The sequence below is a fragment of the Amphiprion ocellaris genome, chromosome 18 (genome assembly GCF_022539595.1).
Source record: "Amphiprion ocellaris isolate individual 3 ecotype Okinawa chromosome 18, ASM2253959v1, whole genome shotgun sequence".
Classification (NCBI taxonomy): domain Eukaryota; kingdom Metazoa; phylum Chordata; class Actinopteri; family Pomacentridae; genus Amphiprion; species Amphiprion ocellaris.
In genome coordinates, this window is record NC_072783.1 from 1,942,146 (window position 1) to 1,965,920 (window position 23,775).

Sequence of the window (23,775 nt, forward strand, 5' to 3'; positions counted from 1 at the left end):
TCTGGTTGAAGCTTTGTACAGCTATTTGCATTTAATTACAAATTGACAAAGAAACATTTTCATATCAACAGGTACATGTAGTGTCTCTCCTGGTAGCTTTACAGATCTTACGTTTTCTTTTCTACTGCACGTTTTATCCACAAGACTTCTACGGGAAAATCACAAGCGACGTAGCCAGCTCTCATAAAAACCGTGTGACTTTTCCTCGGGTGTCGATGTGCTATGTTATTATGCAGCCTCCCTTGTCTCCCTTGTAGGGGTTCTTGTCATCTGGAACTCCCTTGATGAGCGGATCATTTGGTAGCAGTCCCTCAACGAAAGCAATCGTATCTGTGCAGTTTGCACTCACCTGTTCAGAGAAAAGACGAAAACGTGTAATAAAAATTATCTTTTAATAGCCTTAAAGATGGAAATATTTTAATTAGTGTGCCACAGATTCATTCAACATGTATTTTCCCTGATTGTTAACCAGTTGTTTAGTACAAAGGCAGCTAAAATTGACTATTATTCTGTTGAAAGAAGAGAAATAATTCACTTACTGGTGTCCTAGGTGTGCTAACTTCCTTCTTCAATTGATCCAGCTCCATTTTCAGGATTTCCTTATCTGACATGTCCCGAGCCATCCTGGCTGTAGGAAGAGATCAAGATCCTCGTTTAAAATAAGTCACAACAAATATGTGCTATAAGTTGTAATATCGTTAGGTTATTTAAATATTCACTCTTTTCCTCTAATCCACAGTTTCCAAAACACAAATTAAATGTAAATCCAGCGAAGACAAATACCTGTTGAATGGCGGGATCACCCAACGATCAGAGAAATGTTTCGGCTCCTAAGAGCTCATGGACTGTTTTCCTTCCTCTCGGTCCGGTCGCTTCTTCGCACTGACTGATGTGTGCCGTCCCACTGCTCTTCATCCCAGCTCATCCCCTCCCCGCTGCCAGGCTTTTGGGCGAGGATTGGACCTGATGTCACCAATCCGCCGTGATGAGATTAAACAATCAGGAGCCATAACCCCTGAACAGGAAGGAGGAAGGGAAGGGAGCTCAGGTACAATCTGCAGATGGCATGTTGGAGAAAGTGGACTTGTGAGCTTCACGTCATCGTTTATTAACTGTAAACTATAGTGCTCATGCAAAAATACACTCTTCTTAGTTGCTTGTCATTAGTTTTCTCTGTATAGTTGATCAAAACATACAAATTAAAGCAGTAACAGTAAGTTTACATGGAAAATGTACAATAAAAGTGTAGACTAGGCTCACTGAAATGAAGTATTAGCTGGTATTAGCTGTAAACGTGGGTACATGCAATGAAAGTTGGGTTCATTGTGTTCATACATCATCAGCTCAACGGAGGAAAGAGGCCAAGTCTTGATCACTTTGATCTGATTCTTTAATCTCTCCTACTATCCAATCAGTCTCTTAGTCTGCCAGCGTCACACAAATCAACAAATTGTGAACATGAGGCCTGACACTCATATTTTTTGGGAGTAAACTGATCAGTCTGATTGCACTTTTGGCTCTTTTACAGACATTTTATGCTTTATTCCAGCATTTGGTGAGGCAGTTTTAACAACTGCATGCGGTTTCTCAGTTCTGTTGCACCATGGTTGGGTTTTGTGTAGCTCTCAAGCTGTTTTTCCCTTGATACTGGACGTACGCATGTGTTTTCTCTTTAAGACTTTTGTTTAACCTGTTGTCCTCATTTACAGGCACCAAAAAAATATTATTTCCTTGTCTGAAAAAAATCCAAAAATTCAGCAAAAAATTCCCCAAATTTCTGAAAATTTGCAAAACCTTCAGGAAAAAATTTCTAGTAATTCCTCAAAAGTTTCCCTTAAAAGTTTTGTTTAAAAAAAAAAAAAAAAATCTCACATATGGCAAGAAAATTCTTGTAAATATTTTCAAAAAATGAGTAAAAATGTTCCAAAAAAATCCTAAAAATATCTAGTGATTCCATATATATCAGTAAAACTGCTAATATTTTCTTTAAGAACATTCACAGAAAAATCAACCAAAATCCAGCAAAATTCGCTGGATTTTGGTTGATTTTTTTTGTGAATGTTCTTAAGAAACATTTTTAACATTTCTTTTTTTCCACCAAAAATGTTCAAAGATTTCCCAAAAATGTTGGAAATGTGGACATCAGAAGTTTCACTGTGAAAATATATTTTTTCCCCACATTTTAAACTTTAAAACGGGACAACACGCAGGACAACATGAAGGTTAAGAAAACACTCTAAAGTTTGATTAAAAGTGATAATATAATTTGTGGTGACTCGATCGCGATCCAAACTAAGCATTTTCTTCTACAATTTACCCTCCAACTGACATTTCATCTGAGACATCACGAGCTACTGATCCTTGACTAAACCTTCAGCAGGACTCACACTAAGCCATTTTCAGGATCTGGGTTAGTCTCATCTACTCCAGATTAACCTCGGCAACGTCACTGTGGATTAACAGCAGTGTGGAGATGCTCCTTCTCGTTATGTGGGTCTGGTGTTTCTCTGAGCACCTGATGAAATGGAAATCTCCTTCCACTTTCCTGTTTTTGGTCTATTTCGATTCCCTTTTAACTGTGAAGCTGTTACACTAAGTGGCAGTAATTTAAAAGAAGTTTAATTGCTGTATGAGGCCTTCTTTTGCTGTTTCTGATAAGTGAACATTGTTTCAGGCATCATCATTTGTTCCTACATCCTCCAAAATGGTATTATTAAGTCATTAATATTATAAACTGAATAGATTTGGCCTGTTGTTGGGGGAAAATGAACAAGGAATCTCCCTAAGCTTTGACAACATGTTGCAGTCAGAGCTTTAGCTGCCGTTGAAGACACCAGGATGTTCTTAGCGTTGTTTCAGGGACCTGTGATTTGTAACGGTAATCTTGCGAGCTTGTTAAAGGTGGAGTCTAGTTCACTTATTCACACGGTTAGCATGGGACAGATTTACCCACCGTCTCACTTCCACTGCCCCATTTCTGCCCTCCACCTCCCTGTCCTGTGCACGAGTCGTCTTTACGCAGAACATGCTGGAATAATGTCAGATGGATTTTTTTCCCCATTCCAGAGTCAGAGCTGTGCATGAAGATGCAGAAGAGACATCTAGTGGACACATGAGCAGATATTTGATGAATTTGACCAAAAGTGTGTTGAATTAGAAGCACAAACTCCACCTTTAAGTCAAGAAGAAAGACGTTTAAGACTCGTAAGGGGAAGAGTTGTTCTGTCTGAAGTCACCAGGATTCTTCTGCTGATGTTAAACAGAAAATAGATAGATAGATAGATAGATAGATAGATAGATAGATAGATAGATAGATAGATAGATAGATAGATAGATAGATAGATAGATAGATAGATAGATAGATAGATAGATAGATAGATAGATAGATAGATAGATAGATAGATACTTTATTAACCCTGAGAGAAATCCAAAGCTACGAATTTCTCTGTAAGATTTTTAGATGAATCAGAAAGACATGTCTTATTTTTATACATTCCTTCAATGACAGATGTTAGAACCTGGACACTGATTTACTTTATTGACTACAAAGGCATTCATTTAAATCCTGAGCAGATGAGATGTTAGTTTCTCTCTACAAAACAAAGCAATAACAAACCATCAGATGCTGAAATCATACCAGAGAAACGATGAGTTCTGTTTTTAAGAAAAACATTTAAACCGAGTCATGTTGGTTTTTACAAAAGCTCACTTTTCAAATTGAGACATTAATCATATTTTTAAAATTTTAACACAGAAGAAAAGTAAAAAAAAAACAAACAACTAAGTTAGTATGAAAAACTCACACAGGTCTATTTCCTGCAGAGATAGAATAAGATTATTAAAAATCAATCAAAATTGGTTTATGAAATCACATTGAGTTACATTAATTGTAGGTAAAAACAATGGGATAATGTCAATTTCTGTATAAAACAAATGTAATACACAACAAAACTTGATTTTCACCATGGGGGCGTCTTTAAGCCTCGTCTTGTGCATCAAAATTGACCCGGTTTAAAGTTTGAAAAAAAAAAAACACAGTGAAAATTCTGATGTCCACATTTTCAACATTTTTGGGAAATCTTTGAACATTTTTTGGTGGAAAAAAAGAAATGTTAAAAATGTTTCCTAAGAACATTTACATAAAAATCAACCAAAATCCAGCGAAACTTTTAAGGAAAACTTTTAAGGAATTATTGGAATTTTCTTCCTGAAGGTTTTTCAAATTTTCAGAAATTTAGGAAATTTTTTTGCTGAATTTTTGGGATTTTTTTCAGACAAGGAAACAATATTTTTTGGTGCCCATAAATGAAGACAATAGGAGGGTTAAAGGAATGGTCTTCTAGATAACAGAGTATTAATAACCAATTAAGTATACTGATCTGACTCCAGCTGATTGCCAAAACTGGCAACTAAACATAGATTACGTATGATTATAGGTTTGAAAACCCTCCAACCACAACTTGTCTATATATATTGAACCTGCACATTGTATGCACAACCAGTCAAAAGTTTGGACACAACTTCTCATCCATTACTTTTTATTTATTTGTATTATTTTCTATATTGTAGATTAATACTAAAGATGAACACTTTTTTGTTTACAACATAATTGCATGTGTGTTCTTTTATAGTTTGATGTCTTCAGTATTAATCTACAAGGTATAAAATAATTAAATTGAGAAGGTGTGTCCAATCTTTTGACTGGTAGTGTATGTATGTTGTGTTTAATTCCAAATGTGCTCCATTTTTGAATATATTCAGCACTGTGCAATATCCAGAAACATTAGTTACACTACCGTTTCTACAGTGATCCTAATATACCAGAAAATTTTACAAAAATAAACTATCACTGTTTTCATAGTACATATTATTTAATATATTTCCATAGGTTTATATTGTACATTTTTTATTCTACGTGTACAAATTTTATTCTACTCTATTCTGCATATCTGCACCATAGACTGTAAATAAAGATTTTATTATATGTATTTCATTATACAGTCTATGATCTGCACTTGCTGTGATATTAATGTGGCACGTGAGTCGAGCAAAGAAAGAAAGTATGATGGCTTACTTTGTTTTGAGAAATTTAATTTTATTCTGAATGAACTTAAAATAGTGCAATTATCATGTTGAAATCTATAGATTTCTGGACTGGGTAATGTTTCAAGATGCCAAGTTTGTCTAAAAATACTAAATTCAGCACCGATATTTGTGTGTTTCAGTACAGTAAATTGAATCTATCAATGCTACAATAAATAGATAATTTTTTAAACAGATGAAGCTTCCCTTCCTGTATAACAAAAAGGTCAAGTAGCCGCCACAGACACGTTTTCCTCTGACCTCTAATCTTTTCAGTAATGATCAGTTTTGTCCTATAGGTGGCCATGTCTGACCTGTTTTATCTGTCTGTCGATCCCGCGAATGACCTGTATTCTAATACAGCCGGTGGCCCCGCCCCGATGGCTCTGTCAGCCAATAGAAAGACGCCTTTGAGCTGGCACAAACGGTCTTTTCAAAATGAGAGCATCGCTCTAACCGTTTGCATTTAAGCTGCCTGATCTGAAAAACGCGGACTTTTAATTTGACACGTTACGTTGTTCTTATCCGGCAGTCAGGCTGGAGTTCCGTTGGGGCACAGATGAGCAGGAGCAGCGAGTATGGCAGGTCCCAGTAGGAAGGAAATGTTGAGGTTTCTCAGCCAGTTAGGGGCGTTTATTTTGACCCGGTTCGGATTCTGGAACTGCTTCTGTATGCTGATGCTGTTTGCCGAACGAGCGGACTCAAAAAGGTAATAAATATGGCGCACTTTCAGGCGGCTAGCTGGGGTTAGCTAACAGGCTAACGGCTATCCTGAGTTAACTGAAGTCAAACTTACACAGAACACGGGCTTTTATTCAGATTTAACATCCAGAATGTTAGAACTGGACACATATAATTATTGATACTGAACAACAAGGTTAGATAGCCTAGCTTTTAGTGTGTGAACGCCGAAACCTGCCAGCTAGCTAACGGTGTCGTATCTCCAGTAGGCTGTGGCCATATGGAGATGTTTAAATTAAAACCGCCTCTGCTGGCTTCCCTACCCTTTAATTTGGAGTCGGGCAGTAGTTTTAATCTGTGCACTGGGTGTGTATTGTTTCAGTCTGTGGTGGGCTTGTCCTTCGTGGGCAGCCACACCTCTCTGGATGATCCTGTAATCACAGCAGCTGCAGGGAAGATCTGCACATCATTTGTCTTACCTGTCTGTTTGGCTTAGCTGTTTTCCCTCTCGTGCTTAAATAGTTGCTTTTAAATGGTAGTGTTTGCAGTGTTACAGTAGGGATAGTGCAAAAACGCAAGGAGCATCAGTTAAAGCAGGAAATAAACAAGAAAAGCACACAGAGAGCACAGTACTCTGTCAAGGCTGCTCATTCCCCCATATGGCATTGTCAGAAATGCAGCATATTTTTGTAGAAATGCAGTATTTTATTGTTATTATTGATGATCAGAAATCATGTCACAATAGAATGTGGCCATTTAATATAGTTGAACCCACAAACAAAATGACCTTGTGCTGAGCACAGGCGTGTGTTCTGCAGGTGTACGTTATGTACGGATACCGGATCATGTGACCTAAATATGTATATTACACTTACAAAGGTCTGTTGATCAGTTCATCACTTTTTGCAAGCCTTTGTTTTGCTAGTGTAAAACTAACCGTTCTCTTCATGCTTTTGTTTTGAAGGCCCTTTTTTAATGGTGGGCTTTTATTTTTGGTACCATTCCCGCCACACAGGAAGTGTTTAATCTAAGAAGCGGTTTCTTGACATGAGGAAGTCTGTCAAAAAGTCCGAAAATTCAGGATGGAAAGGAAAATTCTGAAGAACCCCTGCAATTTAATCAATTGGTTTTTGTATCATTTCCGAAGGATAAGTCCGTAGTAAGATCACAATCATGTGATCGTCAGCAGGCAGCTGATGTAGTGTTCACTTGTTGTCATGGTTACAGTGACGCTGTGCTGCTGTCTCACAATGGGAAATCTTTAACAAATCCATGGATCCAGACTATAAGCCGCGTCACTGCCAAAATCTGATCACTTGGTCCTTGTATAATTTCTGACCTTCCCTGAAAATTTCATCCAAATCTGTTAGTCTGTTTTTGAGTAATGTTGCTAACAGACAGACAGACAGATTCACAGACAAACGTACGCTGATCGTCACATAACTCTGGCGCGTTCCTTGGTGGAGTAAAAATACACATAAGCACTGTTGCACAGATCCTTCTACATGCACAAATGTCTATTAGGAGATACATCTCTGATACCATCAAACTTGTGTGAGGCAGAGCTTAGATTGATTCTAACAGCTGTATGGTCGGGGCCAGAATCATCTGACGGAGTTGGAAGAGCCCATGCAAGCCAGAATTTACAGAATGACTTAAGCGTATTACGGACAGTTGCTTTTGAGAATATGATCGCCAGGGTGAACAATGTCCCAAGTAGAATTAGCCAGATGTGGCAGGTTTTTCTGTCTTGCATTAGTGATGCATAACATCAGTATAAAACCTATGATATTAGTGAGATGTAAAACTGATGTGTGATTGCATGTAGTTGCTTGTGTATCTCTATTCTACACCATAGACAGACACAGTTAACCCCTTCAGGGTTTTTATTGCAGGTCAGTTGTTATGGGACACTTTAACCCTCCTGTTGTCCTCATTTACAGGCACCAAAAATTATTATTTCCTTGTCTGAAAAAAATCCAAAAATTCAGCAAAAAATTTCCCCAGATTTCTGAAAATTTGCAAAACCTTCAGGAAGAAAATTCCAATAATTCCTTAAAAGTTTCCCTTAAAAGTTTGATTTTTTTTAAAAAATCCCCCAAATGTGGCAAGAAAATTCTTGTAAATATTTTCAAAAAAAATTAGTAAATATCTTCCAAAAAAATCCTAAAAATATCTAAAGTGATTCCATATATATCAGTAAAACTTCTAATATTTTCTTTAAGAACATTCACATAAAAATCAACCAAAATCCAGTGAATTTCGCTGGATTTTGGTTGAATTATTGTGAATGTTCTTAAGAAACATTTTTAACAGTTCTTTTTTTCCACCAAAAGATGTTCAAAGATTTCCCAACAATCTTGAAAATGTGGACATCAGAAGTTTCACTGTGAAAAATATATATTTTTTCCACATTTTCAAACTTCAAACTGTTCAAAATATGTAATTGCAATTTTCCAGACACATATTGCCATTTTAAGTCAATTTTTAGGTCAACATTCACTGTTTAAAGATATAAATTATGTAATGTAGCGTTACCACATGAGATACCATCAACAGCACGACTGACATACACGGATGACGGCATGAATTTGTTGACATAACAGTTTAAACTCTGGGTCAGACGTGCTTTAACACGTTCTGTTAAATAGTGAGACTGAGTTTATGTCAGTTCAAACACGACACGAATGTCTGAACCAAGTAGATCAAAAGTGTTAGCAGAAACAACCCCGGAAAGTTTCAATCCACTCAATTAAAATTAAATCACAGCATTACTTTCATTATTTAACAGCTTCCTCTCATATATCCTAAATTGTAGGCTCTGACTTTTGATAATGGCATTGTTTCAAACTGTGATTTTGATTGGAAGTCGATTAATTGTTCAGTTAAATGCTGCAATTTTTTTTTTATTGAAAGTCCATTTGCAGCTTCTGTACTTGATGGAGTCACGTTGGTCTTAAAATGTTGGATTTTTCTCACTAACAGATGAAGTGAGTCCTTAAAATGTCACACAACTGAGTAATCACACTTACATGTGATAAGAGATTAATCCATATTAAAAATGAACACGACTTGCAGCCAAAACACATTTAACCCTCCTGTTGTCCTCATTTACGGGCACCAAAAATGATTGTTTCCTTGTCTGAAAAAAATCCAAAAATTCAGCAAAATATTTCCCCAGATTTCTGAAAATTTGCAAAACTTTCAGGAAGAAAATTCCAATAATTCCTTAAAAATCACCCTTAAAAGTTTTATTTTAAAAAAATCCCCCAAATGTGGCAAGAAAATTCTCCTTCCAAAAAACTTTCAAAAAATCCTAAAAATATCGAAAGTGATTCCATATATATCAGTAAAACTTCTAATATTTTCTTTAAGAACATTCACATAAAAATCAACCAAAATCCAGCAAAATTCACTGGATTTTGGTTGATTTTTTGGTGAATGTTCTTAAGAAACATTTTTAATATTTTCACCAAAAAATGTTCAAAGATTTCCCAAAAATGTTGAAAATGTGGACATCAGAAGTTTCACTGTGAAAATATATAGTTTTTCCCGCATTTTCAAACTTTAACATGGGTCAATTTTGACCCGCAGGACGACACGAGGGTTAATATTGATGCACTCGAGTGTCTGTGCAACTTTTATTCTGGCTACATCTGTACAGCACAATTATAGATAATCACATGGTATAAAGTGGGTAAACAATGTCTTAAAACTTTAAATCAGTTCATAATGTTTGATCTGACACTCTTTTGATTAATTGTCGCCTCCAGGAAGCCGGACATCCATGTCCCCTACCTGTATGTGGACATGGGGGCTGCTGTCCTCTGCGCCAGCTTCATGTCTTTCGGTGTGAAGAGAAGATGGTTCGCTATGGCTGCCGCCGTCCAGCTGGCCGTCAGCACCTACGCTTCATACATCGGAGAACAGGTGTATTATGGGGACTGGCTTAAGGTGAGTGACACTGTGCTGCTGCTGCTCAGTTAGTCCTGTGCTTCCCTTTTGATTCTCATCACTGCTTTCTGATAAATATATGATACTGGAGGTAGATTTCTCACATAATTTGACTCAATGTGGAGTGATGTTTGAAGGAAAAGTAGGGCTCTGATGAGCTTAGATTTACCTAATTAAATGTAATGCGTCAACAAATTAAAAAAAAAAAAAAAAACACATATATGAAAGACAATTGGACACAAAATAAAATGTCACCATAACATCTGTATTTTTTTGTAGTTTTATTTATTAATGTTTCCAACAAACAAACACAGTAATTGAACACATCTGGACATGTAAAAGCAGCAAATACAAATATTAAATCTTCAGTAAAGATAATAAATATTTACTGCCAACTATATATGCTTAGTTTTGATTGATTGAATCCTTGTCCTCGTGGTCAGGAATCTAAAAGAGGAAATATCCATCATACAGTATACATAGATAAACTGAAAACAGTTGTTAAATGCAGATATCAGTGTTCGTCCACAGAAAGGCTTTTATTAGAGGTAAAAACAATAAAATACTTTGGATTATTCGTTTCCTAAAAGAGGCAAGACAAAAGGTGCAAAAGTGCATTTCTAACATTTGTGACGATACCTGTTTAATTTTTATACTTTTACCGATAATTATAATCAATGTGTCCAAAGATAAACCAGAATATAATAATACCTATGTGTAGTTCAATGGTGTAAACATTTATCTACTGCATCTCGAACTGATCAAATAATATTGTTCCATGTTTGAATTTAAATCCATATTTTTACAGTTTTGTTGTTAGGATCTTGGATATTTTTTGCTTTTGACTTTAACTAATATTGTTAAAGTGACCAATATTGAATACCAGTTTGAATTAGTGACTATATAGAGCAGGGGTGTCAAACTCATTCTAGTTCAGGTTCCACATTCAGCCCAGTTTGATTTCCAGTGGACCAGACCAGTAAAATCACAGCACAATAACCTATAAATAATGACAACTCCTAATTTTCCCCTTTGTTTTAGTGCAAAAAAAGTACATCTGAAAAGGTTCACCTTTAAGGAATTATGTTTTTATAAAACATTATGAGCATCCTGAAATTTCTTAAGAAAAAGAAGTTGACTTTCAGCAGCATTCAGCCTCAGTTTATCATTCCCACATTACAACTTCCAGATCACAGAGTGTCTACAAAGGAACACAACATTTAATTCAATTCAGTTTTATTTATATAGTGCCAATTACAGGTCAAATTGTCTCGAGACGCTTTACAGAACCCATATGAACCCCCAGAGCAGCCCCAAGGCAACAGTGGCAGGAAAACACCCTTTTAACAGGGAAGAAACCTCGAGCAGAACCCGGCTCTAATGTGGGGGGACCCATCTGCTGCTGGCCGGGCGGGTTGAGAGGGACAGAAGAGGTAGAGAGGTAGAGAGAGAGGGATACAGATGGAGGGATAGAGGTAGAGGGAAGGGGAGATGGAGGTTGAGTGGGAGGGATGGGAGAAGAGGAGGGTGGGGAACAAGGAACATATAACACACAATTGGATACATGCATGATAAGACAGATGATACATACAAAGCACAAGCTGACATTTAGCCACAGCTATCTGGAACTGAACATTCTAGTATTTTACTTTATGATCAAAACAACTTGTCAAGGTCTCGAAATCATGTTAAATTTGCGGGTTTACAAATTTACAGTTGATGTCTTTTGAGTAATTTTTACACTTTGCAAAATCACCCTGGGGGCCGTATGTTTGACACCCTGATATAAGATAAGATAGATAAGATAGTCCTTTATTTCTCCCCACGCCAGGAGAAATTCACATTGTTACAGCAGCTTATGTAGCAATAAACATAGTAATAGTAATAAAATAATAATACAATAGTAGTAATAATATTTACAAGTGTACAGGGATGAGAAATGAGAATGAAATAGTACAGTATTGACACACTGTAAACAATACAATATAAAGTAGCTTGAAAAAATAAGTTTAAAAAAATGCAGAGATGTAGCAGTGCAATAATGTCTGTGCAAATTTTATGGTTTGGGGTGATATGATATGAGTCCAGTTTATGCTAGCATCAGCCACTGATGCTGATGTGTAAAGTCTTACATAGTGTACTGCACATGGTGTCATAGTGGCTCTGTAGGGTTATGAAATATGATTTAGTGTAAATTCTAGATGTCAGCCAGCTCTGGTTGCATCTTCGTTCTGCTTTAAGGTTTTTTCTCATTGGTTTGCCAGACATAAAGCAAGTGCTGGTTTAAAATACTGACTGACTGACTTTCTTTTCCGCTACAGTTAATAGTAATCTTTTAGACTGCTGTCTTTTACCTGCTGAACTCTTCAGATTGGAGACTAAACTGCTGCAGGATCAGAAATGTGTCGCATTTAGGAGAAAATATAAAAGTGGCCCAGATCAGTGTTGGAATATTAATCAAAAGCAGATCTGTGTCACACATGAAGGTGAAACCTGAATCTGGGTCACCACTACGAGTCTCAAAGTGGAGTATTGCATCAGAGTAGTAGAAGCTCAGGTTGTTTTTATCTGGTCGCCCTACAGGTACGGATGTACTCCAGAGCTATGGCCATCATTGGAGGCTTCCTGGTTCTGGCCAGCGGAGCGGGAGAAGTTTACCGACAGAAACCTCGCAGCAGGTCCATGCAGTCCACAGGGCAGGTGTTTCTGGGAGTCTATCTCATCTGCATGGTAAGACTAACGTTAGTTTTATATCTATGTCTTCATGTCATTCTTATCCAAGCTATCGTAAAGACTTAACCCTCGTGTCGTCCTGCGGGTCAAAATTGACCCGTTTTAAAGTTTGAAAATGTGGGGAAAAAAAATATTTTCACAGTGAAACTTCTGATGTCCACATTTTCAACATTTTTGGGAAATCTTTGAATATTTTTTGGTGGAAAAAAAGAAATGTTAAAAATGTTTCTTAAGAACATTCACAAAAAAAATCAACCAAAATCCAGCAATGTTCTTAAAGAGAATATTAGAAGTTTTACTGATATATATGTAATCACTGTAGATATTTTTAGGATTTTTTTTGAAGATTTTTACTCATTTTTTGAAAATATTTACAAGAATTTTTTGCCAAATTTGGGGGATTTTTTTTTTTTTTTAAAAATCAAAATTTTAAGGGAAACTTTTAAGGAATTATTGGAATTTTCTTCCTGAGGGTTTTGCAAATTTTCAGAAATTTGTGGAATTTTTTTGTAGATTTTTTGGGGGATTTTTTTCAGACAACAATATTTTCTGGTGCCCGTAAATGAGGACAGCAGGACGGTTAAGAGCAGGATGTAGTGTTAACCAGAGCTGCAACGATTAGCCGTTTAATCAGTTAGTTTATAATATTATCTGCAGTTACTTAGTGTTAGGGAATTCTGCAATGTCGAAAGAGGAATCAGGAGGCAAACTCAGGGACACTCTGGAGACTCAGATGGCTTATGTTGAGAATAAGCTTTACTGAATTCAGAAGAAATGATACAGCGAGTAACACAGTGACATGAGCACTGGCAGCATCAGTTCTGAGGAGTCTCTCTGGTCTTGGGCATATATACCGTTTGGAAGGCGTGCCATGTTGATGTCACATTCTAAATGTGGAGGCAGGACTGTTAGTTCAGGATCTATCTGAACAGGAACACAGCAATATAATCTTGTTGTTCTGACATCGTCCGCCAGATAGTTGGTCTTTTATCCCTATGTTATGTTTACCAAGCATCTGTCTGTCTCAGGGTCATATTAGGGGATAGAGAGAGCATACGCAAGTTTGCATCCTCTATCTAGGAGAACCATGAGTCAAGGGTGACCATTTGGGATGACTCAGCATTTAGGCTGTCATAAACTAGAACCACCTCAGTCATGAGAAAGTGAGTAATTTTTCCTTCACACTTAGTTCAATGATGATTAAATTATTTTTTTAAGCCAAAACCTAAAACATTTATGATTCCAGTTCATTAAATGTGAAAAATTTTTCACAGTTTTAGATCTTTACAAACATAATGTTTGTGTTCTGGACAAAACAAGATATTTGAAGACATCATCACAAACTCTGGGAATCTCAAAAGAATCTTTTTTTCAGTATTTACAGAGATTTTAGAGATAAAAAATCTGAATCCATTCATTGATTTTGTGTAGATTTACTAAGCAAGGCAGCTTTATGTGTGTTTCATACACGAGGGCAACTCAATGTGCTTTACATTAAAAGCATTACAAGCATAAAAGAGCACAATTAAAATGAAAAATACAACAAAACATAGAAAAGAAGAGAAAAATTAGAAATTACAATTTGCATCTAAAACAAGTCAAAATAAGCTAAAATAGGAAAGCAGTGGCAAACAGAAAAGTCTTGAGCTGTGATTTAAAGAAGTGAGAGTTGGAGCAGACCTCCAGCTTTCAGGGAGTTTGTTCTAGATATGTGGAGCATGAAGAGTAAACGCTGCTTCACCATGTTTAGTTCTAACTCTAGGGACTGAGAGCAGACCAGGACCTGAAGACCTCAGAGGTCCAGATGAGCAGATCAGCGAGAAACCATTCAGTGCTTTTTTAAACCATCAGCAGGACTTTAAAATCTATTCTCTGGCAGACAGGAAGCCGGTGTAGAGATCTAAGAACTGGACTGATGTAATCTACTTTTCTGGTCCTGGTTAGGACTCGAGCAGCAGCATTCTGATGGACTTTTAGGGAGTCCTGTAAAGGCACTGTTACAGTATTCTAGTCTGCTAAAGATAAATGCATGGAGCAGTTTTTCTAACTTCTGCTGAGACATTAGTCCTTTAATCCTTGATATATTCTTAAGATGATAGTAGTAGCTGATTTAGTGAACTGAGGTCTGAGTCGATGACTGCACCGAGGTTTCTGGCTTGGTTTGTACATTTCATTGTAAGAGATTGAAGCTGAGCATTTACTAGTACTTTTAACACATCTTCCTAATGTTCTTAAGTCAAACTCCGAACATCTCTCTGGTTCCACCGAATCAATCACAAAGATTTGCTGCTTTTTTTGTTTTGTGTCTTTATCAACTAAACATCTTTAAACAGCCTTGTAAAGACTGTAATGGATCATTTTGGTTTAGTTTGTGGTGGTTTAATTCCACAATATATGAGACTATTTTGTGCGTAAATCTGCAAAATTATAAAAAAGAAAGAGTTACTTGAAGTCAATTTGTACAAAAGACAGAATCATTTCCATAAACAGAAGTAGAATTTCATGCTCTAAATTTCTGTAAATGTCAGTTCAATCAGTTTCACATTTAATCAGTTTAAAAATCAAGCTCATTACTCTTTTTCTATTATAAATACCAGCACAATTTTGCACCTTATTTCTTCAAATTTTGCACGTTGTTGCCTTATTTTTCTTAAATGTAACATGTGAGCTACTGGAACTTCAAAAGGTATAAATAAAGTATTTGCGATGTGCATTATAACTGGACTCAATCAATCAATCAATCAATCAATCAATCAATCAATCAATCAATCAATCAATCAATCAATCAATCAATCAATCAAACCTTTATTAGTCATTGCACACTTTCATATACAATGAAATTTCATTTGAGCTGCCCTGCCAATCACAGCTCCGGCTGCTGTGCAGTGCTGCGTGCACCTTTCTTGAGGAAAAAAGAAAAAGGACATGTTGGGATCTGGGTAGGGATAGCAGAGGGTAAATGAAAAAAAAGGCCCGTTGTACCAAATGAAACCTCCAATGTTGGGAAATTCAATTTGAGAAGGAACCTAAAAAAACAAACCCGCAACAGACAAAGCATGACGTTAGACAAGGATAGTTGGGATAAGGATGTGGGGAGGTGGAGGGGGGAGCACCGCACAGTTAGCCGGTTCCTGTGCAGCAATTTCTGTGCACGGATTCCTGGTGTATAGTGAGGAAAGCTTGTGGAGGCGGGGGGGAGGGGGGTATGGACATGTGTGTGCGAATGTTTAGCTCAGTTCTCAGTTCATGAGTCCGAATGTTTGTGTATGCGTGTAGCCCATCTACTTCTGTCTCAGACCCCCGGTGTCTCAGTTCGCGAGGGTGGAAGTGCGATAACACAGCAAGGTTGCTATGGAGACGTCCTCGGTTGGCCCGGTCCAAAAGTCAACAGGTGTCCTTGGGAAAGTGGGGGGGGGTGTAGGAGAGCTATCTCTTGGCCATGAAACTTCCAGAGGAGTTTGTTATTGTTCCAGGGGCGCCAGAATGTAATCAGTTTCCTTCATGTTTAGGCGGGGAGAGGAGCAATTTCACCTTCCCCCTACTGCTCTCAACAGTTTTAGACCCCAGCTGTAGCGATTCTCACCCTGATGGCTTCCAATCTGCGACTCAAATCAACAGTCACACCAAGCAAATTGTTCATCTTACGATTGAGTTCGTCATACCGAGCATCGGCAGCTGTGATCCGATCGTTTGCGTAGACCAGCAGTGTTTGGACATCATTTCGATCTGCGGTTTTCCTGATTTTCCAGAAGCTCAGGCCAGTGAACAAGCCAATTATCAGCAGGCCTGTCATCATAAATCCGAATATATAAACATCTTCCACATCCTCCACGGATAGGGGTGCCAGGCACATGATCCCCTTCCACTTCCCCCAGGCGTCGATCACGTAACCAGAGGCGAAACTCCCATCCGGGCAGGTAGGCTCCCCTAGGCCTGTGCTCTTTGTGGCGACAATCTTGTCAATTGTGTTGAGAGACCAGTTAATCAATTCCATGACCTGTGTTTTGAAGGTCCAGTGCCAAGCGATCGCTCCAAGTCAGACAGACGAGACGAAAATGCAGCAAGCAGAAGACATGAGGGTGTGGGGAGGAACAGAGATAGATGAGGAGCGAGGAAAAGTGCGACCGCCTCCTACGAGAGCTGAGAGCAGAGTAGACTCAAGTGCAATACATCTGTTTACTTCAGTGAATTTTCGGTTAATCTTTCTAGTTTTTAGTATTAGTATACAATTAATATCTTGTACTCGTTATATCTGATTTTATTTTTCTTATTTATTTACTTAAGACACACTGTGACACTTCACACAAACATTTTTAGAAACTTATATTTTGTACTTTGCATTCTTTATTTCTATTTTACTACTAATTTCTGTGTAATTGTGTATATTCTACTAACCTTTGTTTATTGTGCTCTGGAAAAATAATTTCATCCGGGATGAATAAAGTAGATCTTATTTATCTGTCTTGTTTTTAGTATTTCCTTAAATCCTGCAGTACTCCTCTGTCTCCTCCAGGTGTACTCCCTCCAGCACAGCAAAGAGGACCGGCTGGCCTACCTGAACCACATCGTCGGGGGAGAGGTGACCCTGATGCTGCTGGAGGTGCTGTTCGGGGTCCTGGCTCTGGCCTTCCTGTCCGGCTGCTACATCCGTCTGGCGGCTCAGATTCTGGCCACCGTCCTGCCTCTGGTCGTCCTGCTCATCGACGGCAACGTGGGCTACTGGCACCACACCCGCAAGGTGGAGTTCTGGAACCAGATGAAGCTGATCGGACACAACGTCGGCATCTTCGGCGCCGTGCTGATCCTGGCCACCGACGGCTGAACCCTCGGGGGGGTTTTCACAGACGACTTTTCTAGGCTGAGGAGTTCTTACGCAGGAGGAGATTATTGATCTTTCTGTTTCTGGTGACGCCTCAGGATTGAATCACTCCGGGACGAGACGGTTGGATGTACGCTGCATCGATTGTCCTCGCCTGCTAGCTGGTAACTTTCGCTTTTACAGGAAAAAGAGAAACACAAGTTTCCTTTTTTTTTTGCAATTTTAATTATTTATTTAAATTTATGTTTACACGTTTTGTTTCTGTTTTGACACTGAGAATCAGGGGTACTGTAAATCTACAGGGAAGTTTTACTCCAAAAAAAGAAGTCTTAAACAGTGTAATCACTTTTTACAGTATAATGGTTTCAGTATTTTACAAATAAAGGGAAACTTAGACTCACCAGCCACTTTATTAGGTTGATTTGTGAAATCTGATGCATTCACACAGAGGAGTTCTGCTATAAACTCTTTGCATTTTTGAAGTTTCTGTTGTGAAAAAGGTTATTCTCCATTATTACTGAGGTCATAGTGGGTGGTGGACTGGATAGAACTGAACTGACATACAAATATTAGAAACCCTTAAATGTCCAGTACACCACAGCCACACGCTTTGACCTCAGTAACAAGGTAGAATCGACTTAAATTTAGAAAATACGTCTATGGCAGAGCTGTTGTGTTGGATTTTAGGGGACAGCAGACCACAGAACTCCTGGTTTGGATGTAAAATAATCCTTTAACTGTCACTGTCAGCTGTTTCCAACATGTTGGTTCATCTAAACGGAAAATTGTTGTCAAAGATTATGCAAAAACATGCCAAATATCATGAAAATTCAACAGTTGGAGCGTGACCAGTAAGATTTAGCATATCCAAATCTTATTCTTTAAAACTGTGAGCTAAGACAGAGGGACTACTTTCTTAGTACACCTTTAACTTTATAAAGTATGCACGGCAGTAAAACTGTATGATCTGTTTGCTTGTAGAAGTTTACATGCGTGACAGACCTGTAGAGGTCGACTAGCGTCGCTGATGCCACTAATTGGATTGCATTAGATTTCACAGCTTCACTGAATGAAGCTGCCGGTGAGGGGATGTTGTATTGCCAATGAAACAGGAGGGCTATGCTTATTGCTTTTAACTCGTGCGTACATGACTGTAAGTAGGTTTTCATTAATAAACACAGCTTTTGTATCTTCTGTGTAATGTTCACGTTTTATATGTAATCATTAATTTACGTGATTTCTGTCTAAATCTGAGAAGTTTCAGCTGCTTAATTTCACTGAAACGTGTAGGTGAACTGTTTATAAAAACACGATAAAAACTGAACTCTAGGTGAAGTAAACAGTGTTGCTCAGGATGAAACGCTGAATATAAGCGAGGCAGCTCCGTGTTCAGTGAGAATATTTACCGGATGTCTGATTAAATATGCAGAAAGCCTTTTCACATGTTTTTGTACTGACTCTGGATTGTGTCAGTGCTCACCTTTGAGCTTTCATTTTTCCATTAAGACCAAGTAATTATATCTAGGTCATTTGTCAAACTCTACAGGGTCAGGGCAGGACAGAATTAGCATATTAATGCAGTTGTACTGCTGTAAGTGGAGGCTAAAATGCTAATCTCACTGAACTACCTTAAACCTGCCGGACTGGTGAGTTTGTGTTTCTTGTTTGGTTTGTGGTGATTGTTGTGATAAAGTTTCCACATGTGCTGCTGCTGCTGCTAAAGAAATTAGAATGTGTGATTTTAACATGACTTCAGACAGAAATAGAAAAGTTTTCTAGATGTCTGTGAGTGGATGCTAATTGAAGCCTGCAGTCACTTACATGAAGATTAGTTTATTTTTAAACACCTAAATTCTGTTTTTGTTGCGATATACAGCATATATATCATTGTAGAAAAAAAACTTGTTTTCACATTTAGGTGTAGTTGAGGCCTTTCAGTCAACTTTTCAAAATAAAAGTTTGTGGGCCAGAAAAGAGGATAATCATGAACCTGTCACTTAAAATATATGTAAATTCCACCTATTCGTTAGATTGTTTACTATAAAACTGTATCAATAATGCAATAATGCTCTTCATTCTGTCCATTTCCTGTATTCTAAAGGGTCATTCTACACTTTTTTCCTCAGTTTTTCTCCAGTGGTTGCCATAAAAATAGAAAAAAAGTCTCAAAAAGGACAACAGATGGTTGCAGTTGACAACAAGCTATTGAGCAGCAGCATCCAGACGAGGCCAGAAGTCAGTCATAGAACCTGTGCTCCTGATTAATAGCCGTAGTTTTTCTTGTCTTGTGACTCTGCGTCGCTCTGCAGCTGTTTGTTCTTCCGATTGCGCTCTGCTTTGACCAGCGCTCCGATCACGGCGAGCATCACGGTGATGGTGATGACGAACACCGAGGCCGTCTCCACCAAACACAGCTGGCTGTCCAGGGAGGCCAGAGATCCTCCGGCCTGCTGAGCGGGAGAATGACAGATGATTTCCTTGTAGTCCTCAATATGCAGATGTCGAACGTAGTGGATCTTGCCAAAGACGCGCTGCAGCTCACAGTCACAGGTCCAGGGGTTCAGGGACATCTGGAGGTGGGTGCGGGTTGTCTGGAGCTTCAGGATGGTCTTGAACCTGATGTGCGTCAGCTTGTTACCCTGCAGGCCCAGCACAGTGAGGCTTCTGAGAGGAGATAGAGCTTCGGACTCGATCTCCGAGATGTTGTTGTGGCTCAGCAGCAGCACCTCCAGGCTCTGCTGTCGGCTCAGCAGGCCGTCTCGAAGCACGTTCAGCCGGTTTCCTTCCAGGTTGAGAAGGCTCAGGCGAGACAGGCTGTTGAAGGCCTTGACGTCCATGGCTCGGATGCGGTTGTAGCTGAGGTCCAGTTTCCTCAGGTTGTCGGAGTCTTGCAGCGCTGTGGAGTCGATGTGCTGCAGCAGGTTGTGGTCGAGCCGGAGCTCCTGGAGGGACGAAAGCCTCTGAGAGAAGTCCTGAGGGAGCCAACGCAGCCGGTTGAAACTCAAATCCAGCCTCTCCAGAAACTGCAGCGACGACAGAGACTGAAGCAAAGAAATACATTAGAAACATGAACAATGATGGAATGTACGATGAATGAAAGAGTATTACCCGCTTTGGAGGTTTTCTCCTTTTATTGAATCACTGTCATTTTTAAATTAGGCTTTACAAAGACTTTGAGACTTCATAAAAAATTACTCAATGTTTTTGGTTGACATACTAAACTATGACGTTTTTTGTCAGATTTCGGACGACATGCTATGACGTTTTTGGTGACTTTCCGGATGACATACTATGACGTTTTTGTCAGATTTCGGACAACATACTATAAAGGAGGCCGTGAAAAGCACTCCAGAAAGGTTTTCTTTGAAAAAAAAATCATCATGAATTTTGGCGCAAAAAAAACGCCTTACTATACTATGTCGAAAAAAAATGGGATTTTTCAAACATGTTGTAAAAACGTGCCATATGATGAAATAATGTAAAGGAGGCCGTGAAAAACACTCCAGAAAGGTTTTCTTTGAAAAACAAATCATCATGAATTTTGGCGCAAAAAAAACGCCTTACTATACTATGTCGAAAAAAAGTGCGATTTTTCAAACATGTTGTAAAAACGTGCCATATGATGAAATAATGTAAAGGAGGCCGTGAAAAACACTCCAGAAAGGTTTTCTTTGAAAAAAAAATCATCATGAATTTTGGCGCAAAAAAAACGCCTTACTATACTATGTCGAAAAAAAAGTGGGATTTTTCAAACATGTTGTAAAAACGTGCCATATGATGAAATAATGTAAAGGAGGCCGTGAAAAACACTCCAGAAAGGTTTTCTTTGAAAAAAAAATCATCATGAATTTTGGCGCAAAAAAAACGCCTTACTATACTATGTCGAAAAAAAGTGCGATTTTTCAAACATGTTGTAAAAACGTGCCATATGATGAAATAATGTAAAGGAGGCCGTGAAAAACACTCCAGAAAGGTTTTCTTTGAAAAAAAAATCATCATGAATTTTGGCGCAAAAAAAACGCCTTACTATACTATGTCGAAAAAAAATGCGATTTTTCAAACATGTTGTAAAAACGTGCCATATGATGAAATAATGTAAAGGAGGCCGTGAAAAACACTCCAGAAAGGTTTTCTTTGAAAAAAAAATCATCATGAATTTTGGCGCAAAAAAAACGCCTTACTATACTATGTCGAAAAAAAAGTGCGATTTTTCAAACATGTTGTAAAAACGTGCCATATGATGAAATAATGTAAAGGAGGCCGTGAAAAACACTCCAGAAAGGTTTTCTTTGAAAAAAAAATCATCATGAATTTTGGCGCAAAAAAAACGCCTTACTATACTATGTCGAAAAAAAAGTGGGATTTTTCAAACATGTTGTAAAAACGTGCCATATGATGAAATAATGTAAAGGAGGCCGTGAAAAACACTCCAGAAAGGTTTTCTTTGAAAAAAAAATCATCATGAATTTTGGCGCAAAAAAAACGCCTTACTATACTATGTCGAAAAAAAAGTGCGATTTTTCAAACATGTTGTAAAAACGTGCCATATGATGAAATAATGTAAAGGAGGCCGTGAAAAACACTCCAGAAAGGTTTTCTTTGAAAAAAAAATCATCATGAATTTTGGCGCAAAAAAAACGCCTTACTATACTATGTCGAAAAAAAAGTGCGATTTTTCAAACATGTTGTAAAAACGTGCCATATGATGAAATAATGTAAAGGAGGCCGTGAAAAACACTCCAGAAAGGTTTTCTTTGAAAAAAAAATCATCATGAATTTTGGCGCAAAAAAAACGCCTTACTATACTATGTCGAAAAAAAAGTGCGATTTTTCAAACATGTTGTAAAAACGTGCCATATGATGAAATAATGTAAAGGAGGCCGTGAAAAACACTCCAGAAAGGTTTTCTTTGAAAAAAAAATCATCATGAATTTTGGCGCAAAAAAAACGCCTTACTATACTATGTCGAAAAAAAAGTGCGATTTTTCAAACATGTTGTAAAAACGTGCCATATGATGAAATAATGTAAAGGAGGCCGTGAAAAACACTCCAGAAAGGTTTTCTTTGAAAAAAAAATCATCATGAATTTTGGCGCAAAAAAAACGCCTTACTATACTATGTCGAAAAAAAATGCGATTTTTCAAACATGTTGTAAAAACGTGCCATATGATGAAATAATGTAAAGGAGGCCGTGAAAAACACTCCAGAAAGGTTTTCTTTGAAAAAAAAATCATCATGAATTTTGGCGCAAAAAAAACGCCTTACTATACTATGTCGAAAAAAAAGTGCGATTTTTCAAACATGTTGTAAAAACGTGCCATATGATGAAATAATGTAAAGGAGGCCGTGAAAAACACTCCAGAAAGGTTTTCTTTGAAAAAAAAATCATCATGAATTTTGGCGCAAAAAAAACGCCTTACTATACTATGTCGAAAAAAAAGTGCGATTTTTCAAACATGTTGTAAAAACGTGCCATATGATGAAATAATGTAAAGGAGGCCGTGAAAAACACTCCAGAAAGGTTTTCTTTGAAAAAAAAATCATCATGAATTTTGGCGCAAAAAAAACGCCTTACTATACTATGTCGAAAAAAAATGCGATTTTTCAAACATGTTGTAAAAACGTGCCATATGATGAAATAATGTAAAGGAGGCCGTGAAAAACACTCCAGAAAGGTTTTCTTTGAAAAAAAAATCATCATGAATTTTGGCGCAAAAAAAACGCCTTACTATACTATGTCGAAAAAAAAGTGCGATTTTTCAAACATGTTGTAAAAACGTGCCATATGATGAAATAATGTAAAGGAGGCCGTGAAAAACACTCCAGAAAGGTTTTCTTTGAAAAAAAAATCATCATGAATTTTGGCGCAAAAAAAACGCCTTACTATACTATGTCGAAAAAAAAGTGCGATTTTTCAAACATGTTGTAAAAACGTGCCATATGATGAAATAATGTAAAGGAGGCCGTGAAAAACACTCCAGAAAGGTTTTCTTTGAAAAAAAAATCATCATGAATTTTGGCGCAAAAAAAACGCCTTACTATACTATGTCGAAAAAAAAGTGCGATTTTTCAAACATGTTGTAAAAACGTGCCATATGATGAAATAATGTAAAGGAGGCCGTGAAAAACACTCCAGAAAGGTTTTCTTTGAAAAAAAAATCATCATGAATTTTGGCGCAAAAAAAACGCCTTACTATACTATGTCGAAAAAAAAGTGCGATTTTTCAAACATGTTGTAAAAACGTGCCATATGATGAAATAATGTAAAGGAGGCCGTGAAAAACACTCCAGAAAGGTTTTCTTTGAAAAAAAAATCATCATGAATTTTGGCGCAAAAAAAACGCCTTACTATACTATGTCGAAAAAAAAGTGCGATTTTTCAAACATGTTGTAAAAACGTGCCATATGATGAAATAATGTAAAGGAGGCCGTGAAAAACACTCCAGAAAGGTTTTCTTTGAAAAAAAAATCATCATGAATTTTGGCGCAAAAAAACGCCTTACTAT

The 23,775-nt window shown here is 37.6% G+C and overlaps 3 protein-coding genes across 6 annotated transcripts in view; 1 reads left to right on the plus strand and 2 right to left on the minus strand.

Annotated features, from left to right (window-relative positions):
* gngt2b (guanine nucleotide binding protein (G protein), gamma transducing activity polypeptide 2b) lies at positions 1 to 944 on the minus strand. The gene is made up of 3 exons (XM_023286472.3): positions 784 to 944; positions 540 to 628; positions 1 to 349 (listed from the first exon to the last, which is right to left on the minus strand). The coding sequence occupies exons 2-3, from the start codon at positions 621 to 623 to the stop codon at positions 221 to 223; spliced, it is 213 nt and encodes a 70-aa protein (XP_023142240.1). The 5' UTR covers positions 624 to 628; positions 784 to 944; the 3' UTR covers positions 1 to 220.
* A 4,671-nt stretch (positions 945 to 5,615) lies between these two features.
* On the plus strand, positions 5,616 to 19,552 carry tmem101 (transmembrane protein 101). Of its 3 annotated transcripts, none has more exons than XM_055004177.1 (5): positions 5,616 to 5,791; positions 9,537 to 9,717; positions 12,301 to 12,447; positions 16,289 to 16,367; positions 16,461 to 16,869. In XM_055004177.1, exons 1-5 carry the CDS (start codon positions 5,661 to 5,663, stop codon positions 16,553 to 16,555), a joined length of 633 nt encoding a protein of 210 aa, XP_054860152.1. In that variant the 5' UTR covers positions 5,616 to 5,660; the 3' UTR covers positions 16,556 to 16,869. The 3 variants fall into 3 exon arrangements, 2 of the variants coding, with proteins under 2 accessions (XP_054860152.1, XP_023142179.1); XR_002747058.3 differs by lacking the exons at positions 16,289 to 16,367; positions 16,461 to 16,869 and adding exons at positions 16,964 to 17,433; positions 19,396 to 19,552 and having other exon boundaries at positions 5,619 to 5,791; XM_023286411.3 differs by lacking the exons at positions 16,289 to 16,367; positions 16,461 to 16,869 and adding an exon at positions 16,964 to 18,463 and having other exon boundaries at positions 5,619 to 5,791.
* Positions 15,236 to 23,775, minus strand: part of LOC118470305 (leucine-rich repeat-containing protein 17) — a 15,563-nt gene continuing 7,023 nt past the window's right edge. For both annotated transcript variants that reach the window (XM_055004174.1, XM_055004175.1), the window contains exon 3: positions 15,236 to 20,310. In XM_055004174.1, coding sequence (XP_054860149.1) covers positions 19,531 to 20,310 — 780 coding nt within the window. In that variant the 3' untranslated portion in view covers positions 15,236 to 19,530. The remainder of the gene's footprint in view (positions 20,311 to 23,775) is intronic.